At 49.6% G+C, this 16,518-nt stretch overlaps 1 protein-coding gene across 1 annotated transcript in view; it reads left to right on the top strand.

The window, feature by feature from the left end:
* Window positions 1-7,793: 7,793 nt before the first annotated feature.
* Window positions 7,794-16,518, top strand: part of LOC144511384 (transforming growth factor beta-1 proprotein-like) — a 53,524-nt gene continuing 44,799 nt past the window's right edge. Inside the window, exon 1 of the mRNA XM_078241687.1 lies at window positions 7,794-8,549. Coding sequence (XP_078097813.1) covers window positions 8,213-8,549 — 337 coding nt within the window. The 5' untranslated portion in view covers window positions 7,794-8,212. The remainder of the gene's footprint in view (window positions 8,550-16,518) is intronic.

Raw genomic sequence — 16,518 nt, forward strand, 5'->3', positions numbered from 1 at the left:
TCCGGGTGCACCGGTTTCCTCCCACAGTCTCAAAGATGTGTAGGTTAGGCGGATTGGCCATGCTAAATTGCCCCTTAGTATCCAAAGATGTGTAGGTTAGGTGGATTGGCCATGCTAAATTGCCCCTTAGTATCCAAAGATGTGCGGGTTAGGTGGATTGGCCATGCTAAATTGCCCCTTAGTATCCAAAGATGTGCAGGTTAGGTGGATTGGCCATGCTAAATTGCCCCTTAGTATCCAAAGATGTGCAGGTTAGGGGGATTGGCCATGCTAAATTGCCCCTTATGTCCCAAGATGTGCAGGTTAGGTGGATTGGCCATGCTAAATTGCCCCTTAGAATCCAAAGATGTGCAGGTTAGGTGGATTGGCCATGCTAAATTGCCCCTTAGTATCTAAATATGTGTAGGTTAGGTAGATTGGCCATGGTAATGTGTGGGGTAAACACAGTAAGAAGTTTAACAACACCAGGTTAAAGTCCAACAGGTTTATTTGGTAGCAAAAGCCACACAAGCTTTCGGAGCTCCAAGCCCCTTCTTCAGGTGAGTGGGAATTCTGTTCACAAACAGGGCATATAAAGACACAGACTCAATTTACATGAATAATGGTTGGAATGCGAATACTTACAACTAATCAAGTCTTTAAGAAACAAAACAACGTGAGTGGAGAGAGAGCATCAAGACAGGCTAAAAAGATGTGTATTGTCTCCAGACAAGACAGCCAGTGAAACTCTGCAGGTCCAGGCAACTGTGGGGATTACAGATAGTATGACATGAACAATGTGTGGGGTTACAGGGATAGTGCGGGGGAGAGGGCCTGGGAAAGATGCTCTGTCAGAGTTGGCGCAGACTCGATGGGCCGAATGGCCACTTATGCTCAGTCGGGATTCCACGATTCTGCTGTGGTGTTCCAGCATTTTCCACCTGTGATGTGAGATTGTGATGGGGAGTGACAGGGATGGTATTGAGAGGTTATCTCTGCTGGTTGGGATTTCTAACACAGGCAGGGGGCGCGGCCTCAAGATGAGGTGCTGGTCGTTTCAGCCTGAGATGAGAAGTTTCTTCACTCTTTGGAATTCTCTGCCCCAGAGGGTTGTGCGTGCTCCGGCATTGGATATATTTAAGGATGAGATAGACGGGTCTCTCAGGGGATTGAGGGATATGGGGAGTGGGTGGGAAAATTGAATTGAAACCCCAAGACCAGTCACTATCGTACTGAATGGGAAAGCACGCTCATCGGGCTGAATGGTCTTACTCCTCCTATCCCTTGTATCGCTGCGCTTGATTCCCAGCATTGGTCGTCTTTCAATCTCTGTCCTGTCTGGAGACAATACACATCTCTTTAACCTGTGCTTAAAGCTCCCTCCACACACATTGTCTGTATCTTTAAGATCTGGTTGGTTGTAGGGATTCGCATTCTAATTAGTATTCTGTAACTTGATTTTGTGTCTCTGTGCCCTGTTTGAGAGCAGATTTCCACTCCATCTGACGAAGGAGCAGCGCCCCGAAAGCTAATGGCATTTGCTACCAAATAAACCCTGTTGGACTTTAACCTGGTGTTGTTAAAACTCTTACTGTGTCCACCAGCACAGACTGCAGGTTAAGCAGAGGGACTTGGGTTCGAATCCCGCTACGGCAGGAGGTGGAGTTTGAATTCAATTTTAAATATCTGGAATTAAGAATCTACTGATGGCCATTGTCGGAAAAAACCCCATCTGGGTCACTAATGTCCCTTTAGGGAGGGAAATCTGCCATCCTTACCCGGTCTGGCCTACACGTGACTCCAGAGCCACAGGAATGAGGTTGACTCTCAACTGACCCTCTGAAATGGCCAGGCAAGCCTCTCAGTTCAAGGGCAACTGGAGATGGGCAATAAATGCTGGCCCAACCAGAGATGCCCATGTCCCATGAATGAATAAAAAAAATATGTATGCTAGTGGTGTATCAGAAGTGACTTCCAGTGAGTGCATTGCCTTCTAGTGCTGAATATGGGTTTATTTTGTTTTTCACTGTATTACATTTGATTTGATTTATTATTGTCACATGTATTAGTATACAGTGAAACGTATTGTTTCTTGCGTGCGATACAGACAAAGCATACCGTTCATAGAGAAGGAAAGGAGAGAGTGCAGAATGTAGTGTTACAGTCATAGCTACAGTTCAGAGAAAGATCAACCTAATGCAAGGTAGGTCCATTCAAAAGTCTGATGGCAGCAGGGAAGAAGCTGTTCTTGAGTCAGTTGGCACGTGACCTCAGACTTTTATATCTTTTGCCCGACAGAGGAAGGTGGAAGAGAGAATGTCCGGGGTGCGTGGGGTCCTTAATTATGCTGGCTGCTTTTGCGAGGCAGGGGGAAGTGTAGACATCAATGAATAGGAGGCTGGTTTGTGTGATGGACTGGGTTTTGTTCACGATCCTTTGTAGTCTTGCGGAATTGGACAGAGCAGGAGCCCATACCAAGCTGTGATACAACCAGAAAGAATGCTTCCTATGGTCTGATGCAACAGTTGTGAAACTCGCAGTAGTGCCAGGGACCCAGGTTCGATTCTCGGCTTGGGTCACCGTGTGGAGTCTGCACGTTCTCCCCGTGTCTGCATGCGTTTCTTCCCACAGTGCGAAAGACGTGTTGGTTAGGGTGCTTTGGCCGTGCTAAATTCTCCCTCAGTGTAACCCGAACAGGCGCTGGGGTGTGGCGACTAGGGGATTTTCACAGTAACTTCATTGCAGTGTTAATGTAAGCCTTACTTGTGACACCGATAAATAAACTTTAAACCTCTCTGCCTCACTTGCTGTTCTTAAGATGCTCCTTAAAACCTATTTCGTAGCTCCTCCAAATATCTCCTCCTTTAGCTTGCCCGATTATGCTCTTGTCAAATGCCTTGGGACATTTTTCCATATTAATGGCATGTAAATGCAAGTTTCTAACCACCTTGTGTTTGCTCACTTGTTACCCTTGGTGCTGCCTTGCATGATTGATCTTGCCACATGACCTGAGTTTCTCCAGCTATCTGTAAGACATTATAAAAACATTGCGAGTGGGTGTCACGGCGGCACAGTGGTTAGCACTGCTGCCTCACAGCACCAGGGACCCGGGTTCAATTCCGGCCTCGGGTCGCTGTCTGTGCGGAGTTGGTATGTTCTCCCTGTGTCTGCGTGGGTTTCCTCCGGGTGCTCTAGTTTCTCTTGGGCCCCGAGGGCCCTTCTATTCTAGTTAAGAGCTGCGAAATAAGTACGGTGCGGGTAGATGTGTGGGTTAGGTGGATTGCCTGTGCTAAATTGGTTTGATTTATTATTGTCACATGTGTTGGGATACAGTGAAAAGTATTGTTTCTTGCGCGCTATACAGACAAAGCATGCCGTTCATAGAGTACATAGGGGAGAAGGAAAGGATAGTGTACAGAATATAGTGTTGCAGTCACCACTAGGGGTGTAGAGAAAGATCGGAACATTATTAAAGAGTTCGAAGGGGTTAGAGCTAGGTTTTAAGATCTTAGAACGAGAGCGAAAGATAGAATTAGAGGGCCCAGCTCGCAAGAAGTGGCCTCATTCCGGCGCCATCTTGTGTCAGGGGGATTAGCGGGATAAATACCTGGGGTTAGAGCGGGATTGTTGACGGTGCAGGCTCGATGGGCTGAATGGCCTCCTTCTGCGCTGTAGGGATTAAGATTGTGTAAGCAAACACGTCCTGTATGGTGCCTGCCACACTTGCATGTCACCGGCGTAACTTCCTCCTCTAACACTCCCTGTTTACTTGCTAACACCTTCCATCCGTTGTGTAGGTAACAACACTGTGACTCAGTGTGAGCAATGTTCTGTTAGCAATATAGGGGGGAAAAAAAAACGGTAATTTTAGGAGAGCTGTCCCAGAACTAGGAGAGTTTTGGTAATTTTGTGGGTAAAGGCCGCTATCTCTGATTTACCCAGATGGCAGTGACAGACGTCAAACAACAGTTTCTAACCACAGTTTATTGGAGGCTTCACATGCTGCTGACTTATGTCCGAAATTGTTGTGGGATTAGCAAGAAAATACTGTGAGTGCGATTCTGAGGGAAACGCTGCGATATTTGTCAATGTGGTTTGGAAAATAAACTGAGGAGAGAGGTTTGTGGCCTGCCCTGCAATCTCTGGATTGTGCTTCCAAGACTTTTTCAATCAGTGGATATGTTCCAGTCCAGTGCCCACCGATAAATGGAAGATTCTTATTGGTGACGAATCCCGGGTCTCGGGTGACACGTTTACCACTCGCCCCAGAGTTAGTGTTGGTCCAGAGCAAATTAAATAGTCCCTGTTTCTATCCGTAACCTCCAAAACGGCACTTGAGCTTGAGATAGTAACTTAAAGGGATGGATAAATGCATCACGTGTATCTAACCCTGGGCTAAGTGTGACTTGGCAGTGTTGGACGGGGGACAGTGTAGAGGGAGCTTTACTCTGTATCTAACCCCGTGCTGTACCTGTCCTGGGAGTGTTTGATGGGGGACAGTGTAGAGGGAGCTTTACTCTGTATCTAACCCCGTGCTGTACCTGTCCTGGGAGTGTTTGATGGGGATAGTGTTGAGGAAGCTTTACTCTGTATCTAACCCCGTGCTGTACCTGTCCTGCGAGTGTTTGATGAGGACAGTATGGAGGGATTTTACTCTGTATCTAACCCCGTGCTGTACCTGTCCTGGGAGTGTTTGATGGAGGACAGTGTAGAGGGAACTTTACTCTGTATCTAACCCTGTGCTGTACCTGTCCTGGGAGTGTTTGATGGGGGACAGTGTAGAGGGAGCTTTACTCTGTATCTAACCCCGTGCTGTACCTGTCCTGGGAGTGTTTGATGGGGGACAGTGTAGAGGGAGCTTTACTCTGTATCTAACCCCGTGCTGTACCTGTCCTGGGAGTGTTTGATGGAGACAGTGTAGAGGGAGCTTTACTCTGTATCTAACCCCGTGCTGTACCTGTCCTGGGAGTGTTTGATGGGGGACAGTGTAGAGGGAGCTTTACTCTGTATCTAACCCTGTGCTGTACCTGTCCTGGGAGTGTTTGATGGAGACAGTGTAGAGGGTGCTTTACTCTGTATCTAACCCCGTGCTGTACCTGTCCTGGGAGTGTTTGGTGGGGACAGTGTAGAGGGAGCTTTACTCTGTATCTAACCCCGTGCTGTACCTATCCTGGGAGTGTTTGATGGGGGACAGTGTAGAGGGAGCTTTACTCTGTATCTAACCCCGTGCTGTACCTGTCCTGGGATCTGCCAATTGTGAATGATCCACCCTTACCCACTCTGGTTTCACAGAAAGGAAAGTGGATAGTGTTTGTGTAATGGGTTAACCACGAGTAATCCACTTGCACCCAACGTGAAAATCACCACCCATACCAGGTGGCTTGGTCAACATCGGAATAAACACAATCACTCCCAAACTGATGTACTTTGTGGGATCTTTCAAAATGGCCATCTACCCATCCACTCCAGAAAGCTTGTGTGTAACCTGTGTTAGATGCCAAGGTTTGGATGTTCCTGCTCCTTAATTCTCTCTGTTCCTGTTGTCCCCGGGTTTCCCGGGATAGTTGTTATAATGAGGAGATCTCACTGCAGAGCGAGCTTGTGATCCAGCTCTGAGTTTCAGTCGTGATTGTGAACAGGCTCAATAACAGATTCAGAAGCAAGAGTTGCCTCCCAGTTAATGTTACCTAATTGTAATGAAACTCCTGACTTCACTCCTCCCATAATTAGGGGCTTTCCAACATCACACATGAGATTATTACAGACTCTTGCTGCCACTTTCAACCTAGCTCCTGTGTGTCTGCTTCTTGTTTCACACACAAATTAAACCAACACTGCCAATCTTTATTCAATCAAAATTACTCTGCAAAACGACAGGATTGCAGAATGAGAAACATTTTCACTGTTGGACACCTGGTACTAATATTCAACACTGCAGGACAGGTACAGCACGGGGTTAGATACAGAGTAAAGCTCCCTCTACACTGTCCCCCATCAAACACTCCCAGGACAGGTACAGCACGGGGTTAGATACAGAGTAAAACTCCCTCTACACTGTCCCCCATCAAACACTCCCAGGACAGGTACAGCACGGGGTTAGATACAGAGTAAAGGTCCCTCTACACTGTCCCCATCAAACACTCCCAGGACAGGTACAGCACAGGGTTAGATACAGAGTAAAGCTCCCTCTACACTGTCCCCCATCAAACACTCCCAGGACAGGTACAGCACGGGGTTAGGTACAGAGTAAAGCTCCCTCTACACTGTCCCCCATCAAACACTCCCAGGACAGGTACAGCACGGGGTTAGATACAGAGTAAAACTCCCTCTACACTGTCCACAACTGAGAATGATGAACTGGGAAGACTCGCCTGCTCCTCCTCCAGCACTACCATGGGATTCTTAACCTTCTAAAGTTAAAGTTTATTTATTTATTACAAGTAAGGCTTACATTAACACTGCAGTGAAGTTACTGTGAAATTCTCCAAGTCACCACACATCAGCGCCTGTTCGGGTCAATGTACCTAACCAGCAAGTGTTTCGGACTGTGGGAGGAAACCGGAGCACCCGGAAGAAACCCACGCAGACACGGGGAGAACGTGCAGACTCCACACAGACAGTGACCCAAGCTGGGAATTGAACCCGGGTCCCTGGCACTGTGAGGCAGCAGTGCTAACCACTGTGCCACCGTGCCATCCCTCCCGAACAGGCAGGAGTAATATGAGAGAGAGAGAGAGAGCACCTCCAACCGTGCTGGGCTCCTCATGTACCCCCCCCCCCCCCAGGGGATGGGTCAGCTGTGAGGATGAGCTCTCACTGCAGTGGGGCTTTATTGAATCCACAGCCTAAAACGGGTTGTCTGCTGTTCAGGTGAGGCATTGAAGTGAGACTCTGTCTGCCCCCGAGTGACTATCAAATATTGACACTGCTGGGAGAAACTAATGATGTGGAGATGCCGGTGTTGGACTGGGGTATATCCACTCCATCTGACGAAGGAGCAGTGCTCCGAAAGCTTATGATATTTGCTACCAAATAAAACTGTTGGACTTTAACCTGGTGTTGTGAGACTTCTTACTGGGAGAAACTAAAGCAGGGAATTCCCCCCCAGCGTCCTGGCCAACATTCGACCCTCAAGCTCGTTGTGGGAGCTTGCTGTGCACAGATTGGCTGCCCCCCCGCTTCCTAGCAATGCAGGAATGAGTACACCCAAGGTGGCCTTTCCTGTGCAAAGCTCAGTCAGAAGTGCTGAAGCCTCGGCACAAATGCTGCAACGGAGCAGTCAGTTGAAGTTGCAAAAAAAAATGCAGGGGGAAATGCTGTCATTTGTGTCGAGAGAGAGAGAGAGACTGCTGGTCTCGGCCAAGAACGCTTCCTGCCGTGTCCCCTCGATGTACAGTCCAAAAACTGCCCCTCGCCTTAGCTCCCTCCACAGCTGCCCCCTGACGCTGAGGACATCCACAGGGGCAAACCGAATGGGAGAAGCACCCCCCACCTTCCCCAAACATAAAACCCTGAAAATACAAAACAGGTCATGGCAAAGCATCCCTGGGGAGGGAGAGAGAGAGAAAGTTAACTGTGCAGAGGATGACCGTCCATCAGAAAAAAGAAGGGGGGGGGGTTCCAAGAAGATTGTTGGAGGGAAGAGCGAGAGAGAGAGAGATTTAAGAAAAAAAAAACCTCTTATTGCATTTGAAGGAAATGATTTGCAGACATTCTGAACGAGAGACGCAAGTCTGTTACACACAGCTGTTAAACACCACACCCATTTCCTGGGAGGCGTGGGGCTTTATAAATTCTCAATCCCTCGCCCACATGAGCCAAGAGCCTCCAACAACCAGTCTGTGACCTCTCTCTCTCTGTGTTTGTGTGTGGAGCGTTTACTAAAATTCTACCTCCCAAATTCGCAGCAATTTCCGAGGAGAGAGAAGTTTCACAAAACTTTTTGTTGTGTCAGACAAGATCAAACCAACACACAGCTACATAGTTGCTTTGCTGTTTCTTTTCTCCCCTGACATGTTTTGGAGTTTGCCTTGGAGAGGAAAGTGTATCATCATTTAAGCTTGAAGTTGCTTCATTCTGATTTGAAATTGGGGCTTTGCCTCCCGGATTTGGCTGCTACTGTCAAGAATATTTTGTTCTCTCTCTCTCTCTCTCTCTCCTGTAACCGATAAATCGTCAGCCAGCAGCCCCTGTTTGGAGGAGTCATTGTGTCACTTTCTGGCCAGGGACAAGGATGCAGTGCTGGGTCCTCCTCCCTCTCCTTGTCCTGCTGTGGGACATTCTGCCCGTCGCCCTGTCCCTCTCCACCTGCAAGACCATCGACATGGAGCAGATCCGGAAGAAGCGGATCGAGGCCATCCGGGGCCAGATTCTCAGCAAACTCAAGCTGTCCAGCCCCCCCAAGGCCGAGCAGGTGACCGTCACCAACGAGGTGATGGTGCTGTACAACAGCACCAGGGAGCTGCTGGAGAAGGAACAGCCGCCCCTCGCTGCCACCCAGGAGGACTATTATGCCAAGGAGGTACACCGCTTTGACACCCTGGGGGACAAGGCGGGAGGCAAGGGACAGGGTAAGTGATGCCCTCCTTGTGTTTGTGCCCCCCCCCCCCCCCCCAACCCACATTGCCTGTCCCAATCAGCTCTGAGAGAGTGCAAAACGCTGGACATTCTCAGCACATCTGTGTAGCTGAGAGGCTGAACTCCTGTTCCTCTCTCCAAAGAGGCTGCCTGACCTCCTCAGTATTTTCTGCCTGCTGTTTTCCTTTAAGATATCTTCAGCAAGAGGGTGGTAATCCAGAGTGGTTAGCACTGCTGCCTCACAGCGCCAGGGACCCGGGTTCGATTCCCGGGTCACTGTCTGTGCGGAGTCTGCACGTTCTCCCCGTGTCTGCGTGGGTTTCCTCCGGGTGCTCCAGTTTCCTCCCACAGTCTGGAAGATGTGCGGGTTAGGGTGGATTGGCCGTGCTGAATTGTCCCTTAGCACCAGGGGGACGAGCTAGGGTAAATGCAATGGGGTTGTGGGGATAGAGCCTGGGTGGGATTGCGGTCGGTGCAGGTTCAGCTCGATGGGCCGAGTGGCCTCCTTCTGAACTGTAGGATTTCTTTGATTCTATGATTGCTAGTTTTTTTTCTGAGTTGGAGGTTGGGCTTAGAGCAAGGGAGAAATCTGGAGTGATCAGGTGGAGAGCGAGATCCTGGAGTGATGCGGGGAGAGGGATCCTGGAGTGATTGGGAGAGGGGGAAGAGATCCCGCAGTGATCAGGGGGGAGAGAGAGATCCTGGAGTGGTCAATATGTTTATTTATTAGTGTCACAAGTAAGGCTTACATTAACACTGCAATGAAGTTACTGTGAAAATCCCCTAGTCGCCACACTCCTGTTCGGGTACACTGGCCATGCTAAATTCTCCCTATGCACCTAACCAGCACATCTTTGGACTGTGGAAGTCATCATAGAATCCCTACAGTACAGAAAGAGGCCATTCGGCCCATCGAGTTTGCACCGACCACAATCCCACCCATGCCCTACCCCCATATCCCTATATATTTACCCACTAATCCCTCTAACCTACGCACCTCAGGACACTAAGGGGCAATTTTTAGCATGGCCAATCAACCTAACCCACACATCTTTGGACTGTGGGAGGAAACCCACACAGACACAAGGGGAACGTGCAAACTCCACACAGACAGTGACCCAAGCCGGGAATCGAACCCAGGTCCCTGGAGCTGTGAAGCAGCAGTGCTAACCACCGTGCTATCGTGCCGCCCTAGTGTGGCGACTAGAGGATTTTCACTGTAACTTTATTGCAGTGTTAATGTAAGCCTACTTGTGCCACTAATAAATAAACTTTAAAACTTAAAAACACTGACAGTGATACCCCCGTAGAAATCAGCACTCTCTCACACCACGCGCAGTAGACTCTCCTGACAGCGGCAGAGTCCTTGCCTTAAATCTCAGGAAAGGAACATCTAATCTGCACACTAATCTTATCCTAGGGCTGGAGGCTGTACGCGTCTGATGATATCTCCAGGTTGTCCTCGTGTGACCCAGGCTCCATGACCTCACCTGGAGGGGCTACACTGATCGAGGCCACTGCTTTCTGCCTTTCCCTTGGAGAAACCAAGGGGAGAGTGGAATGTTCTCCCCAGAATGGTAGAAAACCCTTTTGCGTTTAAACCAAGTCCTGAAGGGATCAACAGGATTCTGGCTCGGCTTCTGCCTTTTACAGCTCCAAGATTAAAATAGTTTGGAAGCCCTCGCAAAATGACAAACAGAAATCCAAATTTGACTGGCCGAATTCTTCCAGGATCTGCACTGCCGGCTGGTGTTGCCAATCCTCCAGGATTGGCCTGGAATCTCCAGGAATCCTTTCATAGAATCCCTATAGTGCAGAAGGAGGCCATTCCACCCATCGAGCCTGGATTGACAACAATCCCACTCGGGCCCTATCCCCATAATCCCATGCATTTACCCTAGCTAGTCCCCCTGACACTAAGGGGCAATTTAGCATGGCCAATCCACCTAACCTACACATCTTTGGACACCAAGGGGCAATTTAGCATGGCCAATCCACCTAACCTACACATCTTTGGACACCAAGGGGCAATTTAGCATGCCCAATCCACCTAACCTACACATCTTTGGACACCAAGGGGCAATTTAGCATGGCCAATCCACCTGACCTGCACTTCTTTGGACTCCAAGGGGCAATTTAACACGGCCAATCCACCTAACCTACACATCTTTGGAGATTGAAGATCATTCTCCAGGACTCTGCTGTGTGTGATCCTGAATTACCATTAGCTCATTAAAAAAGATTGTTATTTTAAAAAGGATTTTTAAAAACATTTCTCATTACCCAGAGATAAAAAGGTTGACAATAGGGGAAAAGGCTGATTGGCTGACAGTCCAGCATCATCCAATTGGGTAAATGAGTCTTTGTGCTTTCTGATTGGTGTAGGAAGGCCGTATGTCACAAGGATGGATGTGTTGGCCGACTAATGGGTGGAGGGAGCAACTCATGACTGAACTTCCAGGAATACACTTGGTGGGAGCCCTGAGTGTTCCGCTGTTAGTCCCAACTCCCAACACCATCCATTGGCTCATTCTGCTGTTTAAGCTCCTCTGGACCCTCCTCCACCTCCTCCTCATTTCGCCCTATCACCACGTGCTATTCCTTTCTTCCCCCCTCCCATGTGTTTATCTAGCTTCCCCTTTTAATAAAACGGAAAATCAATAAATAAAACAAACCTGAGAGGGGGGTGATGGCTCCGGGTGGGGCGCTGTAACAAGAAGATGTCAAAGGATGTACTCCGGTTCCCCACCACAGCGCCCACCGGGCCTGATGCATGTCGGTGGACACTGCGTGGGTGAACGTAGCCACGGTCGAGGGGCAGACAGTCCCCTCAATAACCCGGCACAGTGGTTAGTAAAGTAAAGTTTGTTTATTAGTCACAAGTAAGGCTTACATTAACACTGCAATGAAGTTACTGTGAAATTCCCCTAGTCGCCACACTCCGGCGCCTGTTCGGGTCAATGCACCCTAAACCAGCACGTCTTTCAGACTGTGGGAGGAAACAGGAGCACCCGGAGGAAACCCACGCAGGCAACGTGCAAACTCCACACAGTCACCCAAGTCGGGAATCGAACCCAGGTCCCTGGCACTGTGAGGCAGCAGTGCTAACCACTGTGCCACCGTGCTGCCTCTAGCACTGCTGCTTCACAGCGCCAGTGACCCAGGTTCAATTCCGGCCTTGGGTCACTGTCTGTGCGGAGTCTGCACATTCTCCCCGTGTCTGCGTGGGTTTCCTCCGGGTGCTTCAGTTTCCTCCCACACTCCAAAGAGCTGCAGGTTAGGTGGATTGGCCATGATACATTGTCCTTTAGTGTCCCAAGATGTGCAGGTTAGTGGATTAGCAAGGTGGGTGGGTGGTGTTATGGGGATAGGGCCTGAGTGGGACACTCTCTTGGAGAATCGGTACAGACTCGTTGGGCTGAATGGCCTCCTTCTGCACTGTAGGCATTCTATGATGCTATGAAAATGGGATGGCCAGCAATTGCGATCAGTGAAGATGAGCATAAACCCTGAGGTAGAGGAAGACAGGAGATTGGGAAGGGTTCTGAGGCTGCAAGAGGTTACAGAGATGGGCAGGGCTGATCCCATGGAGGGATTTGAACACCGGCAATAAAAATCTAAAAGCAGTACCCGCCAATCTGCTGCTTTCCAGTGGAGCTTGGAGGGACAGAAGCGCGGGTGAGAATGTTGTGTATCAACATGCAGTACAGCAAGCAGACTGGGACAATCAGCAAGATCTGTTCAAAGGTATTTGTATACACAGGGAATGATATTCCAACACTCAGTAACTGCTCCATGTGCACGACAGCTGAATAATGCAGTCTCTGTGGGTATGCGTGAGTAACTGGCGTTTATAGATCTCTTTGTGCGTGTGCGCATCAGTGTTTACAAACCCACCCTGGGCTTTCTGTCTTTCTGTACACACAGCTTTACTCTGTATCTAACCCCGTGCTGTACCTGTCCTGGGAGTGTTTGATGGGGGGACAGTGTAGAGGGAGCTTTACTCTGTATCTAACCCCGTGCTGTACCTGTCCTGGGAGTGTTTGATGGGGACAGTGTAGAGGCAGCTTTACTCTGTATCTAACCCCGTGCTGTACCTGTCCTGGGAGTGTTTGATGGGGGGACAGTGTAGAGGGAGCTTTACTCTGTATCTAACCCCGTGCTGTACCTGTCCTGGGAGTGTTTGATGGGGACAGTATAGAGGGAGCTTTACTCTGTATCTAACCCCGTGCTGTACCTGTCCTGGGAGTGTTTGATGGGGACAGTATAGAGGGAGCTTTACTCTGTATCTAACCCCGTGCTGTACCTGTCCTGGGAGTGTTTGATGGGGACAGTGTAGAGGGAGCTTTACTCTGTGTCTAACCCCGTGCTGTACCTGTCCTGGGAGTGTTTGATGGGGTCGGCGCAGAGGGAGCTTTACTCTGTATCTAACCCCGTGCTGTACCTGTACTGGGAGTGTTTGATGGGGGACAGTGTAGAGGGAGCTTTACTCTGTATCTAGCCCCGTGCTGTACCTGTCCTGGGAGTGTTTGATGGGGGACAGTGTAGAGGGAGCTTTACTCTGTATCTAACCCCGTGCTGTACCTGTACTGGGAGTGTTTGATGGGGACAGTATAGAGGGAGCTTTACTCTGTATCTAACCCTGTGCTGTACCTGTCCTGGGAATGTTTGATGGGGGACAGTGTAGAGGGAGCTTTACTCTGTATCTAACCCCGTGCTGTACCTGTACTGGGAGTGTTTGATGGGGACAGTATAGAGGGAGCTTTACTCTGTATCTAACCCTGTGCTGTACCTGTCCTGGGAATGTTTGATGGGGACAGTGTAGAGGGGGCTTTACTCTGTATCTAACCCCGTGCAGTACCTGTCCTGGGAGTGTTTGATGGGGACAGTGTAGAGGGAGCTTTACTCTGTATCTAACCCCGTGCTGTATCTGTCCTCGGAGTGTTTGATGGGGGACAGTGTCGAGGGTGCTTTACTCTGTATCTAACCCTTGTGGGACTCTCCAACCCTCCATCTTTCTCTACTATCTTTCTCTTTGCCTCACCTCTCCTCTGGAAGCTGATCTCTCTCTTTACTCTGACCCTGGAAACTACCATCTCTTGCTCTATCATATCTGGAAACAAAGACTATATTCATCCTCCTCCACAAGTGTAGGATGTTAATTCTCTCCTCTCAACTCTCCTGGCATTTAGGAATCAACTCCCGACATTTCCACCACTTTGTGCACTGTGATAGTTGGAGACGGATCTGTATTCCTGTTAAAAACCCACCATCCACTGCTTATTGACCTTCCAACGTTGCTAGAGCCATTAACATGAGGAAGAATCCTGGGTTCTTTATTCATTCAAGGTATGTGGGCATTACTGGCTAGTCCAGCATTTATTGCCCATCCCTAATTGCCCTTGAGAAGGTGGTGGTGAGCCGCCTTCTTGAACCCGCTGCAGTGCCTCTGGTGTATGTCCACCCACCGTGCTGTTAGGGAGAGAGTTCCAGGATTTTGACCCAACGACAGTGAAGGAACAGCAGGCACATTTCCAAGGCAGAATGGTGTGTGGCTTGGAAGGGAACCTGCAGGTGGTGGTGTTCCCATGTGTCTACTGAGCTTGTCTTTCTAGATGATGGAGGTCATGGGTTTGGAAGGTGTTGTCTAAGAAGCCTTGGTGAGTCGCTGCAGTGCATCTTGTAGACGGTACACACTGCTGCTACTGTGTGTCGGTGGTGGAGGGAGTGGATGTTTGTGGATGGGGGGCCAATTAAGCGGGGCTGCTTTGTCCTGGATGGTGTTGAGCTTCTTGAGTGTTGTTGGAGCCGCACCCATCCAGGCAAGTGGGGAGTATTCCATCACACTCCTGACTTGTGCCTTGTAGATGGTGGACAGGCTTTAGGGAGTCAGGAGGTGAGTTACTCGCCGCAGTATTCCCAGCCTCTGAGCTGCCCTTGTAGCCACTGTATTTACGTAGAATCATAGAATCCCTACAGTTCCCGCTCGTAAAAGGATCGAGAATGAGAGGGACACGGAGTGATTTGCAAAAGAAGCAAATGTGATGTGAGGAAAAAACCCTTTCTCACCCAGCGAGTGGTCGGGGGTCTGGAATACGCTGCCTGGGAGTGTGGTGGAGGCAGCTTCAATCGAGGCATTCGAGAGGGCGTTGGATGATTAGTTGAACAGAAACAATGTGCAGGGAGTAAAGGGGTAAAAGGTAGGGACTAAGTCATGATGCTCATTGGGAGAGCTGGTGCAGACACGATGGGCCAAATGGCCTCCTCCTGCACTGGAACATTCCTGTGTATTCCCCTCCACTGGCCAACTGTGCCCTCAACTACCTTGGCCACGTGTTCTGAAACTTACTCCCTCATCCCTCCCTCTGCCTCTCCAACTCCCTTCCCTCTATTAAGACCCTACAAAACTCAACACTTTGACCCAATCTTTAGGCTGCCCATCCCACAGTTCAGAGTCCCATTTCCCACAGTTATGCCTCTGTGAGTTACCCTGGGATCCTGCAGCAAACCCCTGTATAACCTCGAGCTGGCTGTGTTCGAAGAGGGCGGCAGGAACTGCAGTATGATGCTCGCTCTGCGGCGCCATTGACAAAAATCCCCGGCTGATAATCAATTCTGACTTTCCTCTCTGATTCCCCATGACGTGGGCGGAATGGTGGCACAGTGGTTAACACTGCTCCGCCACAGCGCCAGGGACCCAGGTTCAATTCCAGCCTGGGGTGACTGTGGGGAGTTTGCACGTTCTCCCCATGTCTGAGTGGGTTTCCTCCGGGTCATCCGGTTTCCTCCCACACTCCAAAGATGTGCGGGTTAGGGTGGATTGGAGCGGCACGGTGGCACAGTGGTTGGCACTGCTGCCTCACAGCATCAGGGACATGGGTTCGATTCCCGGCTTGGGTCACTGTGTGGAGTTTGCATGTTCTCCCCGTGTCTGCATGGGTTTTCTCCGGGTGCTCTGGTTTTCCTCCCACAATCTGAAAAGCGTGCTGGTTAGGGTGCATTGATCCGAACAGGCGCCGGAGTGTGGCGACTAGGGGAATTTCACAGTAACTTCATTGCAGTGTTAATGTAAGCCTTACTTGTGACACCGATAAATAAACTTTAAACCTCTCTGCCTCACTTGCTGTTCTTAAGATGACCATGCTAACTTGTCTCTTAATGTCCAAAGATGTGTAGGTTAGGTGGATTGGCCATGCTAAATTGTCCTTTACTTGTCAGGGGGATTAGCATGGTAAATACATGGGGTTAGGGGGCATGGGTGGGATTGTTGTTGGTGCAGGCTCGATGGGCCGAATGGCCTCCTGCACTGTAGAGGTTCTATGATTTTTACATGGAAGAAGACAAGAGACTTGCATTGAGGCGGCACAGTGGTTAGCTCTGCTGCCTCACAGTGCCAGGGACCTGGGTTCGATTACAGCCTCGGGCCACTGTCTGTGTGGAGTCTGCACGGTCTCCCCGTGTCTGTGTGGGTTTCCTCCGGGTGCTTCGGTTTCCTCCCACACTCCAAAGATGTGCGGATTAGGTGGATTGGCCATGCGAAAATGCCCCTTAGTGTCAGGGGGACTAGCTAGGGTAAATGCATGGGGTTATGGGGTTACGGAAATAGGGCCTGGGTGTGATTGTTGTTGGCGCAGACTCGATGGGCCAAATGGCCTCCTTCTGCACCGTAGAATTCTATGATATAGCACCTATCGTGATCTCAGGATGCCCCAAAGCACATTACAGCCAACAAAGGGGTTTTTTGTTTTGGAAGAGTGGGCACTGTTGTAAAGTAGGAAAGGCAGCTGCCATTTTGCGCACAGCAAGATCCCACAAACTGCAATGTGATCATGACTGGATAACCTGTGTTGATTGAGGGGTTGATTCTGATTTGAATATTATTGTCACATGTGTTGGGATACAGTGAAAAGTATTGTTTCTTGCGCGCATACAAAGCATACCGTTCATAGAGCACATAGGGGA

This window comes from Mustelus asterias, chromosome 24 (assembly GCF_964213995.1).
Source record: "Mustelus asterias chromosome 24, sMusAst1.hap1.1, whole genome shotgun sequence".
NCBI lineage: Eukaryota > Metazoa > Chordata > Chondrichthyes > Carcharhiniformes > Triakidae > Mustelus > Mustelus asterias.